Source organism: Cherax quadricarinatus, chromosome 4 (genome assembly GCF_038502225.1).
Source record: "Cherax quadricarinatus isolate ZL_2023a chromosome 4, ASM3850222v1, whole genome shotgun sequence".
Taxonomy (NCBI): domain Eukaryota; kingdom Metazoa; phylum Arthropoda; class Malacostraca; order Decapoda; family Parastacidae; genus Cherax; species Cherax quadricarinatus.
The window spans coordinates 54411751-54430152 of NC_091295.1; the positions used below are offsets into that span (position 1 = coordinate 54411751).

The 18402-nt window shown below is 46.1% G+C and overlaps 1 protein-coding gene across 1 annotated transcript; it reads right to left on the reverse strand.

Moving 5' to 3' along the window:
• Positions 1-8312: 8312 nt before the first annotated feature.
• Positions 8313-14833, reverse strand: LOC138854512 (glutamine-rich protein 2-like). Its single transcript, XM_070098273.1, is given in 4 exon segments — positions 8313-8818; positions 8860-9169; positions 9171-10435; positions 14704-14833. Coding segments are annotated over 4 exon segments (2211 nt in total).
• Positions 14834-18402: the final 3569 nt, after the last annotated feature.

Consider the following 18402-nt stretch of genomic DNA (forward strand, 5'->3'; position numbering starts at 1 on the left):
CTGAGAGGAATTGACAAGGTGGACAAAGACAGGATGTTCCAGAGATGGGATACAGTGACTAGGGGACACAGTTGGAAGTTGAAGACACAGATGAATTACAGGGATGTTAGAAAGTATTTCTTCAGCCACAGAGTAGTCAGGAAGTGGAATAGTTTGGGAATCAATGTAGTGGAGGCAGGATCCATACATAGCTTTAAGCAGAGGTATGATAAAGCTCACGGTTCAGCGAGAGTGACCTAGTAGCGACCAGTGAAGAGGCAGGGGCCAGGAGCCAGGACTCGACCCATGCAACCTTAGCTAGGTGAGTACTAGGTGAGTACACACACACACACACACATACACACACACACACACACACACAGAGAAAGTGCAAAGGTTTGCAACAAGACTAGTCCCATAGCTAAAAGGTATGTCCTACGAGGAGAGGTTAAGGGAAATCGACCTGACGACACTGGAGAACAGGAGAGATAGGGAGGACATGATAACGACATACAAAATATTGAGAGGAAATGACAAGGTGGACAAAGACAGGATGTTCCAGAGGTGGGACACAGCAACAAGGGGAGACACAGTTGGAAGCTGAAGACACAGATGAATCACAGGGATGTTAGGAAGTATTTCTTCAGCCACAGAGTAGTCAGGAAGTGGAATAGTTCGGGAAGCGATGTAGTGGAGGCAGGATCCATACATAACTTTAAGCAGAGGTATGATAAAGCTCACGGCTCAGCGAGAGTGACCTAGTAGCGACCAGTGAAGAGGCGGGGTCAGGAGCTTGGACTCTACCCCTGCAACCTCAACTAGGTGAGTACAACTAGATGAGTACACACACGCTCTACACACTACACACACACACTACACACCACACCTTACACACCACACATTACACAGCACACACTACACACTAACACATGCTACACACTGCATGCCACTCACTATCTCAGGAAAAGGGAACAAGAGTGGGAAAAGATGCTAGATGAGTTTAACAATAAAATGGAGGAAAGGATGACTGTATAGAGCAAGAATTCGGAAATACAAGCTGCAGCTGCAGAGGCTAGGATACTGAGCCCAGGAGAGTAATTGAAAATGCTGAAATGGGATATAGAGATGAAAAGCAGAACGGATATGGCATCAGTAACAGAAACATCAGCAACCAGCGAGAGGACTGAAGGAACTGAAGGAGATAAACCATATGGAGGCCCTATCAGACCACCTTGGGGTCAAGGAAAAATCGAGGAGTGAAAGTAGTATACCAGTGGGTACAGGGACAGCAGACAGAGAGGGGATTGAAGGAAAGAAAGGAGACAGGTCTTTTGTAGAGACACTCTCGGGCCATTGAGAGATCCAGGAAATGTTAAGGAAAGCAACAAGAGAGATGCTTAAATCGGATCCTGAGATACGAAGGGAAGTGCAATAGGAGGATGAAAGGGAGAGGTTAATCTTTGTTTATGGGCTTCAGGAGGCTGAAGGGACAACATATGATGAAAGAAATCTGGGAGGAAAGAGAGATTGAAAGTATCGAGAATATGACAGAAGAAGACATTACTCAGCTGACAAATTTTCAGAGAATAGGGGGATACTCAAGGGAAAGAAACCGTCCAGTCAAATTGATTTTCATGTCAGGAATATTGCGAAACAGGCTCCTACAGCAGAAACCACGACTAAGGGGCTCATCAACTTACAAGTGGGTGTACCTTGACGATGACAGAACATGAGAAGAATTACAGAAACTAAGTGGATACAAAGATGCAAGGGGGCAGGAAAGAGAGACAAGGATAGAGATGGGCAAGGGAGCCCAGACTCAGAAGGACCAGAAAACACAACCCTAATCAGAACCACCCACAGAACACTCTCAACCCCCAACAACCCCACTGCAACCTAACAAATTAGCCCAGAACAACCCACACTCAGCTCCTACAACCCCCACACTCCTTAACACAATCTCCATCTTCACAGGTGGAGCACCTAGAAAGGAATGAGATACAAGATAACGAATATGGCTTCAGGGAAGGGAAGTCCTGTGTCAGAAACCTACAGAAGTTTCAAGACAAGATGACAGAAGTAAAGGAGTCGGAGTGAGGGTGGATAGACTGCATTTTCTTCGACTGTAAGAAGACTTTTGTCACAGTTCCACACAAGTAATTAGTACAAAAGCTAGAGAAGTAGGCAGGAATAACAGGATCAGAGAATACATGGCAGAAAGGAAACAACGAGTGGTGGTAAGTGACGAGGTGTTAGAGTAGACGCCTGTGACGAGTAGGGTTTCACAAGGGTCAGTCCTAGGGCCGGTGCTGTTTCTGGTATATATGAATGACATGATGGATGGGATAGACTCAGAGATGTTCCTGTTTGCAGACAATGTGAAGCTAATGCTGAGAATTCATGTGAATGAGAATCAGGTAGGACTACAAAGTAATCTAGACAGGCTGCAAGCCTGGTCCAACAACTGGTTCATGAAGTTTAACTCCCCCAAGTGCAAAGTCATGAGGACTGGGTAAGGTAAAAAAAAGATCGCAGACAGAGTACAGGCTAAGGGGCCAAAGACTGCAAACTTCACTCAAGGAAAAGGATCTTGGGGTGAGTATAATACCGAACACATCTCCTGAGGCTCATATCAGTTACATAACTGCTGCAGCATATGGGCGCCTGAAAACCTGAGAATAGCGTTTCGACACCTAAGTAAGAAATCATTAAAGACTCTGTATACCGTGTACGTCAGGCCCATATTGGAGTACGCAGCGCCAATAGGCACCCACACCTGATCAAGCACGTGAAGAAATTAAAGAAAGTGCAAAGGGGTATGTCCTGTGAGGAGAGGTTAAGGGAAATCAACCTGACATTAGAGGACAGGAGGGATAGGGGAGACATAATGACTTCTAAAATACTGAGAAAAATTAACTAAGTGGATTGGGACAGGATATTTCAGAGATGTGACACACCGACAAGGGGTCACACCTGAAAGTCGAAAACTCAGATGAGTCACAGGGATGTTAGGAAGCATTTCTTCAGTCACTGGGTTGCCAGGAAGTAGAACAAGATGGAAATTGATGTAGTGGAGGCGGGATTCATACATAGCATTAAGATGAGATACGATAAAGCTCTTTGAGCAGGGAGAGAGTGGACCTAGTAGCGACCAGCTGTGAATCGACCCCTGCAACCACATATAGGTGAGTACACACACACACACACACACACACACACACACACACACACACACACACACACACACACACACACACACACACACACACACACACACACACACACACACACACACACACACACACACACACACACACACACACACACACACACACACACACACACACATGAACATGCACTCACAATTGCCTTTAAGCTGATCCACTTCACTTTCATAGAATTATCTGCCTACAAATACCTTATTTATCTACATATTATAGTAACCTCCATACTCCTTCCCTCCAATGATTCCTCCATTTATTACTGAAACCTCTAGTTCTCCCAGCACTCTGGTCTCGGGTGCACTCTAGTTCTCCCAGCACTCTGGTCTCGGGTGCACTCTAGTTCTCCCAGCACTCTGGTCTCGGGTGCACTCTAGTTCTCCCAGCACTCTGGTCTCGGGTGCACTCTAGTTCTCCCAGCACTCTGGTCTCGGGTGCACTCTAGTTCTCCCAGCACTCTGGTCTCGGGTGCACTCTAGTTCTCCCAGCACTCTGGTCTCGGGTGCACTCTAGTTCTCCCAGCACTCTGGTCTCGGGTGCACTCTAGTTCTCCCAGCACTCTGGTCTCGGGTGCACTCTAGTTCTCCCAGCACTCTGGTCTCGGGTGCACTCTCAAGCTGTGTCTCGTACACCCCTATATACTTCCATTTTCTGTAACTTCTCTCCTTAATCTCCCAGTAGTACTGTATCATCTGTAAACATTATATGGGATTTATCATTTTCAAACCATGCTTCTCCCTAACACTCTAGTAATAACTTCTTTTAAAGCCCTATCTATAAATAACAACAAAAAGGCACAATACCGTGACTGGAACATTACACAAATAACCCGAACATAGGAGAGACAAGCTTATGATGACATTTCGGTCTGACTTGGACTATTTACAAGTCACACTTACACACGGAGGTGAGGGAGCCAGTATATGCAGAAGAGGGGAACAAGAAAGGGGAAAAGACAGGTGTTTTAAGTAGCAATATGTATTCCTATCAGGCTTACTATTATCATTCTTTTAAATGCTTTTTTTGCATATTTCATCAACTTTCTAACCTACTGTATACTTTTCCTGCACTAGCTACATATCTAAGCTATTTTAAGCCTTTTTTAAATCCATTACTGCAAGAGGCAGTCCCTTGAAGAATGAGACACTTGTGCAGCATTTGGGAATCTTTACTTAGAAAACGTTTCGCCAGCCAGTGGCTTCTTCAATCCAATACAGAGAAGGAGAGTGGAATATGACCAGGAGTTTGAAGTAATCAGTCCCTCAGCCTCCTCAAACTTCACATCTTCCACCGTTTGTCTCTATATAGGAATGAAGAAGCCACTGACTGGCGAAACGTTTCCTCAGTAAAGAATCCCAAATGTTGCACAAATGTCTTATTCTTCAACTTATCGGTTTTCTAAATCTTTTATATCACATCGTTTACCCCCTTGTCTAAATATTGCTCACTTGTGTACTGAAACGTAAACATTTGACCCCCACATCAATTTCTATTTAAATCCACTTATTTCTGTGTCCTGTACTGGGTGTACTCAAGAAATTTATTCTATGGTTCTTATCTCAATATATTTGTCTCCATAATGTAATTCTCTCTTCTTCCCTTATGCAGAAGAATTATATTTTTGGTCTATAAATCATTAAGTTTCTCTTCTTCCATACACTGAACGAAGTACACAAACCGTTCCAATATTTTACGCAGTTCTCCTTTCAGACTGACTGGAATTAATTCCAGTCAGTCTGTTTTCCCACTTGCAGTATGCTTACTGATTCATCTCTCTCTCTCTCTGTCTGTCTGTCTGTCTCTCTCTCTCTCTCTCTCTCTCTCTCTCTCTCTCTCTCTCTCTCTCTCTCTCTCTCTCTCTCTCTCTCTCTCTCTCTCTCTCTCTCTCTCTCTCTCTCTCTCTACGTACAAAAATATAACCAGCTTCTAAAATCCTACTTTCATTCCACACAACGCAATTCTTGTAAATAAAAAAAAAATACTGGTAGTGCAGAATTCTTCTAAATTCAACGTTTCGAGCAAAGCTGGTCTTTATCAAGCATCAGCCTTGGGCGAAACGTGTTAGTACAAAGATACCCGTCAGTGTCCTCATTCCCACTTGTTGGTCTTTACCACTGTCTACCAACGCAATTCTTCTTTTCTAATTTATTTTCCCTTATTCTGTTTCCACAATTGTTCACTCGACAATACTGCTGATGTCCTTTAGTTTTCGTTCTTTCAGATATACTTTGAGTTATACTTTACGTATTTCTTTTAGCTTCATCCCAGAACCAATTCTAACAGAATAAACCTAACCAATCACTAATAGAATAAACTTATTGTTAAGAAATGATGAGTTACAACGTATGAGGAACAGCTTGGCAACTTGTAGGTTCAGTGATGTTGTCCCGGCCCGAGTCTTCTCCAGATGGTGACCCGGTGTCTGGATAGCTTAATAATAATAATAATAATAATAATAATAATAATAATAATAATAATAATAATAATAATAATAATAATAATAATGATAATAATAATAACATAATATCTTTATTTACTACAAGTACACGTACAAGGTATACAGGCCTAGCTGACATCTGTGACATACTATTAAATAGAAAGCCCCTTGTTATGCTGAGCATTTCGGGCAAATTAGGTTAGTGGCCCAGGATGCGACCCACACCACTCGACTAACACCCAGGTACCCATTTTACTGATGGGTGAACATAGACAACAGGCGTAAAGAAACACGCCCAAGGTTTCTACCTTACGCTGTAGGCTTCCTTAAATAGATTTCAGAAGTGAATATTGAGATTGGTGGGGATAATGTGATCAGTCCACCAGCCTTGAGGTGTTATAGTTCTCAGGTGGTCAGTCCCTCAGTCTGGAAGTATGCAACACAATAGTCATGCACAATGTGATAGCTAAATTATGCCTAGTTTGGGTGAGGATAGCCTGATAGAACTTGCAATTTATTAATGAAATCTTGCAGTATGGTGCTGGAAAAATTGATTTTTTGCAGTTGCAGCAGCAATGTGAACTTGACTTAGAGAAGAAAATGGCGAAAAAAGCGATAACACAATAAATGAGATATAAAAAAAGGACCATAGATAGGAAAGAATAACGCATGACAGCATAAAGTAAGGAAAAGTCAAAGGAAAATGCAATGAAGAGTGGAAAAAATGCAAATAGGAATGCAGACAGTGAACAAAAACAAGTGGGAACTGAGACATGAAAGAATAAGGTAAGTAAATGCACAGTCTGGAAAGGACAAAGCAAATAGATACAAGGATAAGAGAGGATAAATAAAAATAAACGCGTCGATTCTTTTACCAGCGCCATTGATTGCTCCTTCCCATAACCACTTTAGCTTTCATTTTAGCTTTCTCCTCCCTTTCCCTTCTTTCCAAACTGCCTCTATAACCCTCCTCCTCACCTTTTTTCTCCTGGAGGGTAAAGGAGGAAGGTCTCGCGTGCGAGTCCACAATTTTCAATCTTAAAGTCTGTAGTTTGACGGGTGTCTCTGGTTCAGGAGACAGGGCGACTGCTGTTGCTGCTGCTGCTGCTGCTGCTGCTGCTGCTGCTGCTGCTGTTGTTGTTGTTCCTGCTGCTGCTGCTTCTGCTGCTGTTGTTGTTCCTGCTGCTGCTGTTGCTACTTCTAGATATGTACAGTTTGCCTAGAGGTTTCTAGAGACACTATGTACTCTTCCTGCGTTGAAGCGTTACAAAGGTGACGTTGTTGCACTCTGCAGTGTGTGTGTGTGTGTGTGTGTGTGTGTGTGTGTGTGTGTGTGTGTGTGTGTGTGTGTGTGTGTGTGTGTGTGTGTGTGTGTGTGTGTGTGTGAAGTAGGCATCAGTGTGCATGTAAGAGAGCTCATGTATAAGATCTGTGTTCGGGTTTATGCATGTGTATACAATCATGCCTGCCAGTATAAGATCATCCGTGCATGCGTGTATACATAAATCATGTATGCCCGTGAATTTATAGTTTACATTGAAACATACGTACACGTCTTAGCACTCGCGGTCCCACTATTTGCGTCCCTGAACTCACGCTCACTGCACTCGCGCTTTCCCGTACTCGAACTCCCGCACTCGCGCACTAAACTACTAAAAATGTAGCAGTGTTAATGCTACACAATTTTCAAAGAGACGTATTACAGACGCTTGGATTCCACAAATGCCTCATAAAAAATGCAGGGACATTCCTTTGACACCTGTGTCTTGAGATTTACAAGGTGTCACCATTACAGTGGTGACGTAGACAGTGCAGCAGCAGGGTGGGATACCTTGCGTGACTGTGATCTAAAGCCATACCTTAAATTCCTGTTATTCTTACCCAAGCTTACTTTTGTGTCAGGAGTGATTGACTTCTCTACCTATAGTATTTACCTTCATCCTGCCCTTCCCTCTACCTGCCTACATACCTACCTACTTATCTAACTACCTGCCTGTCTACCTATATGCTTACCTACCAACTTACCTACCTACTGATGTACCTACCTACCTCTTTAACTACCTATTTACCTACTTATCTATCTACCTACCTAGCTACTCACCTACGTTAGTACGTACCTAACTCCCTACCAACCTACTCACCTACCTACCTACCTACTTACCTACCTACCTACCTACCTACCTACCTACTTACCAACTACCTACTTATCTACCTACTTACCTACCTACCTACCTGCTTACCTACCTACTCTCCTACGTAAGTACGTACCTACCTCCTACCAACCTACTCATCTACCTACCTACCTACTTACCTACCTACTTACCTACCAACCTGCTTACCTACCTACCTACTTACCTAATTACCTACCTACCAACCTATCTAGTTATCTACCTACCTACTTACCTACCTACCTACCTGCTTACCTACCTACCTGCTTACCTACCTACCTAATTACCTAGCTATCTAACTACCAACTACCTACCTAACTACCTACCTACCTACCTACTTACCTCCATATTAACATACCTTGAATATTTGTTAAAGTTATACTTGGCTTTTATATTTAACTTGACTCACACCGGCTTTTTCCATTGTCTTACCTATTCTGACCTTTCCTGACCTATCCAATGTTGACCTATCTTTGCCTATCCTGGCCCATTTTAGCCTATTTTGGGCTACCTGTTTTGAACTATTCCCCAGTTGCCTAAACCCGACCCACTGCTGGACCCGCAGTGGAATATCGAACCAGGACACGAGGAGATTATATGCCACGAAGCCAGGCCAGCCCACACCAGGCCAGCCCACACCAGGCCAGCCCACACCAGGCCAGCCCACACTAGGCCAGCCCACACCAGGCCAGCCCACACCAGGCCAGCCCACACCAGGCCAGCCCACACTAGCCCAGCCCACACCAGGCCAGCCCACACCAGGCCAGCCCACACCAGGCCAGCCCACACCAGGCCAGCCCACACCAGGCCAGCCCACACCAGGCCAGCCCACACCAGGCCAGCCCACACCAGGCCAGCCCACACCAGGCCAGCCCACACTAGCCCAGCCCACACCAGGCCAGCCCACACCAGGCCAGCCCACACCAGGCCAGCCCACACCAGGCCAGCCCACACCAGGCCAGCCCACACCAGGCCAGCCCACACCAGGCCAGCCCACACCAGGCCAGCCCACACTAGCCCACACCAGGCCAGCCCACAGGCCAGGCCCCCACACCAGGCCACACCAGGCCAGCCAACACCAGGCCAGCCCCCACCAGGCCAGCCCACACCAGGCCAGCCCACACCAGGCCAGCCCACACCAGGCCAGCCCACACCAGGCCAGCCCACACCAGGCCAGCCCACACCAGGCCAGCCCACACAAGGCCAGCCCACACCAGGCCAGCCCACACCAGGCCAGCCCACACCAGGCCAGCCCACACCAGGCCAGCCCACACCAGGCCAGCCCACACCAGGCCAGCCCACACCAGGCCAGCCCACACCAGGCCAGCCCACACTAGGCCAGCCCACACCAGGCCAGCCCACACAGGCCAGCCCACACCAGCCAGCCCACACCAGGCCAGCCCACACCAGGCCAGCCCACACCAGGCCAGCCCACACCAGGCCAGCCCACACCAGGCCAGCCCACACTAGCCCAGCCCACACCAGGCCAGCCCACACCAGGCCAGCCCACACCAGGCCAGCCCACACCAGGCCAGCCCACACTAGCCCAGCCCACACCAGGCCAGCCCACACCAGGCCAGCCCACACCAGGCCAGCCCACACCAGGCCAGCCCACACCAGGCCAGCCCACACCAGGCCAGCCCACACTAGCCCAGCCCACACCAGGCCAGCCCACACCAGGCCAGCCCACACTAGCCTAGCCCACACTAGCCCAGCCCACACCAGGCCAGCCCACACCAGGCCAGCCCACACGAGCCCAGCCCACACCAGGCCAGCCCACACCAGGCCAGCCCACACCAGACCAGCCCACACCAGGCCAGCCCACACCAGGCCAGCCCACACTAGGCCAGCCCACTCCAGGCAAGCCCACACCAGGCCAGCCCACACTAGGCCAGCCCACACCAAGCCAGCCCACACCAGGCCAGCCCACACCAGGCCAGCCCACACTAGGCCAGCCCACACCAGGCCAGCCCACACCAGGCCATCCCACACCAGGCCAGCCCACACCAGGCCAGCCCACACTAGGCCAGCCCACACCAAGTCAGCCCACACCAGGCCATCCCACACCAGGCCAGCCCACACTAGGCCAGCCCACACCAGGCCAGCCCACACCAGGCCAGCCCACACCAGGCCAGCCCACACTAGCCCAGCCCACACCAGGCCAGCCCACACCAGGCCAGCCCACACTAGCCCAGCCCACACCAGGCCAGCCCACACCACGCCAGCCCACACCAGACCAGCCCACACCAGGCCAGCCCACACCAGGCCAGCCCACACTAGGCCAGCCCACACCAGGCCAGCCCACACTAGGCAAGCCCACACCAGGCCAGCCCACACCAGGCCAGCCCACACCAGGCCAGCCCACACCAGGCCAGCCCACACTAGGCCAGCCCACACCAGGCCAGCACACACCAGGCCAGCCCTCACCAGGCCACCCCACACCAGGCCAGCCCACACCAGGCCAGCCCACACCAGGCCAGCCCACACTAGGCCAGCCCACACCAGGCCAGCCCACACCAGGCCAGCCCACACCAGGCCAGCCCACACCAGGCCAGCCCACACCAGGCCAGCCCACACCAGGCCAGCCCACACCAGGCCAGCCCACACCAGGCCAGCCCACACCAGGCCAGCTCACACCAGGCCAGCCCACACCAGGCCAACCCACACCAGCCCAGCCGGCCAGCCAGTTCACCAATCAATTAGTCTAACTCTACAACTACATACAATTGCCTACGCTCATGCACGCCAATATAGCACCTACATCTTTCCAACAATGTATCAAAGAATATTATATATATATATATATATATATATATATATATATATATATATATATATATATATATATATATATATATATATATATATATATATATATATATATATATATGTATATATATATATATAAGTAGAATGTACACTAAAGGAAGGAGAGCAACATGTTAGGGGTGACAACCCAGACTCTGCAGTTGACCTACTGAGTCAAGCCGGAAAGTGTAAAGACAGTCTTGGCTGTCTTCCAAAACTGGGTGGAGGAATATATGGATAGAAAGGATTAATGAGTAAGACATGTGATATGACTGGGTATGTTTAATGTGGAAATGTTTCGCCTCCTCAATGTGCTTCTTTAGCCGAATACGGAGATGAGTTGAACAATGGGGGCAGCCAAAGCAGGGGACAGCGAATATGAGTGAATCAGTCCCTGAGCCTAAAATAGTGTTCAGCTTCACAGCCTCGAGGATGTGCAGCTGAACACTTAATTAACAAGGATACGCGACTGATCACAATATTACTTTAAGGCTTAGGGACTGATCATCAGCAACTTACTTCTCCACTATTGCTGCTGTCTATGTCACCTCAGTATTAGACTGAACAAGTTTAATAAAATTATAAAACTTGAATACCCAAATAGTGCACTTATTTTTTTTTTACCTGGAAAACGCAAAGTCTCGATCCTCAGTAAGAGACTGAACCCTCTGGCTTCTCAGACGAGACTGAAGAACACAGCGACCCGGGTGAACGGTTGTGTCTGAGGTCATGACTCTTCACTCCCGTATGAGATGGAATATTGATCCTCCTGCGTCACAGTTGTTCACGTCTTATTCGATAACCCTCAGCCATGTTTGTGCAATATTAGTAAGGCCAGGCAAGCTTACTAAGCAAGTTGGACGCAAAATATAAAGTTGTGTACACGTAAATTTACAGAAATATGACCATCGGTGCACAAGAAAAGCAAAACGGAAAGTATAGGAGAGAAAGAATGGGAGGAAGGGAGCAGGACTATTTCCACTGCACACCTACACGCAACCAAATACAAACTATAACATTAACTTGTTACAGAAGGTTACAAGTATATCTGAAGCTGCCATCAAGTTCATAGATCTCCAGGAATAACTCGCCGGAGCGTACACAGCCTCCTGCTGGTGCTTGATAATTACTGTCTCGTCGTCCCACCCATGAGGACAGGTTCCTTTCACTGTCAGTCAGTTGCTACATCAATAAGAGCCTGGCTACAGCCCAGTGTTATGCAGAGAGAAAAATTATATTTCTCCTGCCACAGTAGCAATCCTGGTACTTGCCCTAATGGAATCATGTTATAGTCATGAAAAATGACAGACAACTGGAATGAAAGTAGGCTTGAGTATCCAGTCTGGCTGATAATAAAATCTGAGTTTTTTTTTTTTTTTTTTTTTTTTTTTGAGTCAACTTTGCAGGTCTACTGATCACAGGGAAACAGATAACCTCAACAAGTACAAACATTTAGATCATCAGTGCCATTTTGTCCCAGTATAACTGGAAACCCTTGGTTCTTGGGAAAAAGGGAAAAGATGTTTACGTTTAAAGATCTTGGCTCCAGGTTCACCAAAGCTACAGAATTTTCTTGGAGAAGAAAATCTGTAACTTCCTCAGTGAGAGACCCTAAGATTTTTCCCTTAAGCCCCAGTATGGTTCTGTCGGTCAGTTTATTGCTGAATATATTACTGAAAAGGATCCCAGAAGGAAGTCGAAATATACAGATAAGTCAACCTCCTTTGTTTTTGTCTCCCTGTGGGTTATAATTGAGCACACGGAATAGGAGGGGAAATGTTTTCCTGGGTAGAGGCATGGCTGACAAATAGGCAGCAGAGAGTTTGCATAAATGGGGAGAAATCAGAAGGGAGGCACGTCACAAGCGGTGTTCCTCAGGGGTCAGTGTTGAGCCCGTGTTGTTCACAATTTACATAAACGACATAGATGAGGGAGTAAATAGCGGCATAAGCAAATTTGCTGATGACACCAAAGCAGGCCGTCCACTTCATTCTAATGAGGACACTAGAGCACTCCAGGTTGATTTGAATAGACTGATGCAATGGTCGGAGAAGTGGCAGATGCAGTATAATATAGACAAATGCAAAGTTCTAAATGCTGGACAGGAAAATAACCATGCGACATATAAACTAAATACTGTAGGTCTTAATACTACTGATTGCGAAAAGGATTTAGGAGTTCTGGTTAGTAGTAATCTAAAACCAAAACAACAGTGCATTAGTGTTCGCAATAAAGCTAACAGAATTCTTGGCTTCATATCTGGAAGTATAACTAATAGAACTCCTCAGGTTGTTCTTCAAATCTATATATTCTTGTTTAGGCCTCATTTAGACTATGCTGCTCAGTTCTGGTCTCCGTATTACAGAATGGATATAAATGCTCTGGAAAACGTACAGAGGAGGATGACAAAGATGATCCCATGTATCAGAAATCTTCCCTATGATGACAGACTGAGGGCCCTGAATCTGCACTCTCTCGAAAGGCGTAGAATTATGGGGGATATGATCGAGGTATATAAATGGAAAACAGGAATAAATGAAGGGGATGTAAATAGCGTGCTGAAAATTTCCAGCCAAGACAGGACTCGCAGCAATGGTTTCAAGTTGGAAAAAATCAGATTTAGGAAGGATATAGGAAAGTACTGGTTTGGTAATGGATGAGTGGAACAAACTCCCGAGTACAGTTATTCAGGCTAAAACGTTGTGTAGTTTTAAAAATAGGTTAGATAAATACATGAGTGGGTGTGAGTTGGACCTGACTAGCTTGTGCTGCTGGGTCTGGTGCCGTGCTCCTTCCTTGAGTGGAGGTGACCAGACTGGGTGAGCCATTGAGCTAATCCGAGGGGGGGACATGGACCTGCTCCGCATGGGTCAGTAGACCTGTTGCAGTGTTCCTTCTTTCTTATGTTCTTATGTTCAATATCGGCTATGCCTGGGAACAGTTGGTCTCGGAGCATGAGAAGGTACTTGTACCTCCTCCCGTGGGAGACGTAGGTCTCACGACATTCCCAAGACAGGGAGCCAAGGCCGGGTCACCATCTGGAAAAGACCAGGGCCGGGAGCGTACCGGCGAATCAAGGAGGAGGAAGGAGGCGCAAGGTATTCCAGCCTGTCCACTCCTATTGTCCGTACACTGCTGTGAAATATTTCATCCAGCAAATTTCCATCGACTACATTAGAGGTTTTTAAAGTTCTTGAAGCCACGGAACTCATTTGCTAGAGAAAATAACCATACTTTTTCGAAGATATACATATCGTTGATAGAAGACAAATGGGATGTTACAACCTGCTTGTAATATACACTAACTGAAGTAATGCTTTCAGTCAGTGCATCATTCCCTCATGAAGTTCAGCACATTTTTCTTTCATAATAGTCTGCTCCTTCATGTTTCATGTAAGGATAATAAATACAAAGATGTCTTAGTAATTTTGCTTAGATCAAACTACTGATACTCACTACCTGCTGATATTAGATACACTTTCTTGATAAATATTTATTACCAATGTAGATAAATCTTCGCTAAATTTCCATTTTTTTTTTTGTATTGGTATTTAAAAGTCTAAAGTCGTACATTTTTTCGTGTTCTTCCGTGTTCACACACGACGAAATAAAGTAGACGAAACAGCAGTTGCAACAGAATTTTTTTTTCTCTTGGTTTCCCCTTTGCTCTCAATTTACATTCATTTACCAGTTTACAACCAACAATCCTTGAACAAAATGGAATAAAAATAGTTTTTAGAAATAGTAATATATTCTCAAATATCAGAAAACTTCAGAAAGACTACCAACAGTAATGAACAAAAGAGCAAAGGAAAAAATATACAATTCAACCTCTCATTAGACAGGAAGGTGGCACTATATATATGTTTATAATACTTGCTCAATTTTTTTATAATTATATTGTCAAAAATTAAGCCAAGGAAACATTAAGACAACCACTGTCAGAGAACTAGTAAGGGGCACACAGGCTGACAGTACACCCACCACTGCCGAAGTCAACATTATACGTTGTGGAGGATGTGACAAAAAGTATGTTGGTGAAACAGAAAGCTCTCTGGATCTGAGAACACGTGAAGGACCAAAATATTGCCTGTGTTCACCATAGGAGCAAGACAAGTCCACCTCAAGAAGGTTGGAGAAGCCAAGCTACTTGTTCGTAAAGATGACCTACACTGTCGAAAGTGATGAGCGGCAGCCATGACAGCAGGAACCAGCACCATCGCACAACAGACCGGTATTTATAACGTTTCCAAAGTTTTGGCAAACCGATTACTTCCCATCCTGGATTATGTGATTAGATGACACCAGCCAGCGAGCCTGCTGCCGCTTCCATAAGTGAGAGGAAGACCTGGCTAGCTTAAGATAACACAGATAACACTGTACCACGAAACACTGCACCATTTAACACTGTCTTGATACTGTCAGTATCACCATACCCGTTCTTCACTAATAACCTAACCTGATATATCAGTAGGACCAGTGTTTTATCATCAGCTGTGTGTAACAACAGAAACTCCCGTTTCCTACTGTAACTTCATGTAAGCACCACACAATGCCAATGGATGTCCAAGATAATCACCCCACGTTGTATAAGTTGCACTGATATTAAAAAAAAAAAAAATAAGCAGAAAAGAGGTTACGGAATCTTCTCATCTCTCTCATGATCTAACTGAACCCTAACTGATCTGGGTTTGAAAACTTTGGTCTACCGCTAGAATGTATGTCGCCTAGCACGGTTTTCCCATCAGAAATCGCTGAGAAACATGACAACCCGACACATTTCTATGGTCTATACATCGCTACAAAGTATGCCACCCAGCACACATTTTTCTTAGAAATAATGATGATAAATTGCTTGCGGTAGAGGCGAGTTCCTTTAATTATTAAATCCACTATGACAAATATATAAATCATTTCGTGGCTGCAGTATACACAAAGGTATATATACACATGTATTTACACATTCATATTTACATACACATATACACACGTCCCCTGTGTGCTATCCAAGCTTTTGTGTGTGTGACACTTGTGTTTGTGGTTGTGGAGGTTGGGTTTCAACTCCTGGTCCCGTCTCTTAGTCGCATGTAACAGGTTTCGTTAGGTTCTTGCATCTTCAGCGCTGTCGTACCTATCCTTAAAGCTATGTATGCGTTTTGCTCTCTTCTTTACGTGGTTTTATTTCGTGTGTGAGTGTGTAATTACCAATTTATAATTAACTTTTTTACAAGCGCAGGAGCGCTTGCTGTCCAGTCTTCAGTAACTATGTATACCTGAGAGTTTGTGCGTACACATGACAATGTATGTATATACATACATACATACATACACATGTAGTTGTATGATAACAGAATGTGTGTAAAGGCTTCAATTATATTACTACTACTACTATAGTTACTACTACTACTGCTACTACTACTGTTACTACTACTACTTCTACTGTTACTACTATCTACTACTTCTACTATTACTACTATCTACTACTTCTGCTACTGCTACTACTACTACTACTACTAATTCTATTATTACTACTACTACTACTATTATTATTATTACTACTTTACTACTACAACTACTACTGCTTCTACTATTACTACTATTACTAGTACATCTACTACTACTACTGTTGTTACTACTACTACTACTACTACTACTTCTACTGCTACTACTGCTGTTACTAGTGCTTCTACTATTACTACAACTACTACTATTTCTCTTACTACTACTACTACCACGATTCGCATAAATAGTTGAATGTGTATATAAGAGCGAGTGAGCGTATATTGTTGCTTTTACAGACTTATGTGCAGAAATTTCATGGTTTGCTTAAATACGTATTTTCTACTGCGTGTATACTCGTGTATTATATATTTTGTGTTTATTTGCCAACAGAGGCAGCTCCAGCTCCCTCCTTGTGTGCAGCAGCACATAAAACAGCTGAGCAAACAAACGCTTGCTCTACCAGACGAGTATTGGGTTGGTTGTCACCAGGACATTATCGATACTCTGGTCCACAGGTGACCTAAAACCTGTAATTTTCTGAAACGTAAATGCTACCGGGCTATGGGGGGGGGGGGGAGAGGGGGAGTGGGGGAGTGGGGAGTGGGTTGGGGGGTTGAATGTCAGGTGGGGATGGGTGTTAGAGGGGGAAGGGGTTGTCTTGAGGGGAAGGGGAGGTTGAGACCTCGGTGGAACGCATTGATAAACAAATGTATTTAATATTTAAGAATGTAGTGGGTGGTGGTGGTGGGTGGTGGTAGTGGGTGGTAGTGGGTGGTGGTAGGGTGGTGATACTGGGTGGTGGTAGGTGGGTAGGTAGTAGGTGGTGGTAGGACAGTGGCTGCTGGTGGTGGTGGTGGTGATAGTGGTGGTGGAGGTGGATGGTGGTGGTAGGTGGAGGTGGTGGTATGAGAGGGCTGCTGGTGGTGGCGATGGTGGTGGTAGTGACAGTGGTTGGCTGGAGTGGTGGAGTGATAGTAGATGGTGGTGCAGGTATGGTGGTTCAGTATGGTTTAATAGTGACATGGGATGGTAGTGGTGGTAGATAGCAGCAGCACTAGTAGTAGCACTAGTGCAGCACAGAAGTAGCTGTAGCAGGTATAGTAGCAGTAGTAGAGCAAGGTAGTAGCAGCAGTAGCAGAGTAAGCAGCAAGCAGCAGTAGCAAACGCAGCAACCCAGCAACAACAAGCTGCTGCTGTTACAGCAGCAACGGCAGCAGTAGCAGCAGCAGCAGTAGCAGCACCTGGCAGCAGGCAGCTTGCAGCAAGAACAGCAGAAGAAAACAGCCAGTAGCAGCAGCAGCAGCAGCAGCAGCAGCAGTCAGCAGCAGCAGCAGCAGCAGTAGCAGCAGCAGCAGCAGCAGCAGCAGCAGCAGCAGCAGCAGCAGCAGCAGTCGCAGCAGCACAGCAGCAGCAGCAGCAGGGCAGCAGCAGCAGCAGCAGCAGCAGCAGTAGCAGCAGCAGCAGCAATGCAGTTAGCACCGCAGCAGCAGCAGCAGTAGCAGCAGCAGCAGCAGCAGCAGCAGCAGCAGCAGCGCAGCAGCAGTGGAGCAGGCAGTAGCAGGCAGCAGCAGCAGCAGCAGCAGCAGTCCCGCAGCAGCGCAGCAGCAGCAGCAGCAGCAGCAGCAGCATCAGTGCAGTTAGCAGCAGCACCGCAGCAGCAGGGGCAGCAGCAGCAGCTGCAGCAGTTAGCAGCAGCAGCAGCAGCAGCAGCAGTGCCAGCGTTGCAGCAGCAGCAGCAGCAGCAGCAGCAGCAGCAGCAGGGAGTAGTAGTAGTAGTAGTAGTAGTAGTAGTAGCAGTGGTAGTAGTAGTAGTAGTAGTAGTGGTAGTAGTAGTGGTGGGTAGTACAACCCTAAGTAAAAATTCCTTCCATTCCCCCATTTTTTTCATTAATTTACTTTACATAAATAAGTTCGCAATTTGCTACATTCTCGCCCGTGTTCTAGGTTCCTTGTGAGATCATTTTCACCCGTGTTCAAGGTTCCTTGTGAGATCATTTTCACCCGTGTTCAAGGTTCCTTGTGAGATCATTTTCACCCGTGCTCAAGGTTCCTTGTGAGATCATTTTCACCCGTGTTCAACGTTCCTTGTGAGATCATTTTCACCCGTGTTCAAGGTTCCTTGTGAGATCATTTTCACCCGTGTTCAAGGTTCCTTGTGAGATCATTTTCACCCGTCTTCAAGGTTCCTTGTGAGATCATTTTCACCGGTGTTCAAGCTTCCTTGTGAGATCATTTTCACCCGTGTTCAAGGTTCCTTGAGAGATCATTTTCACCCGTGTTCAAGGTT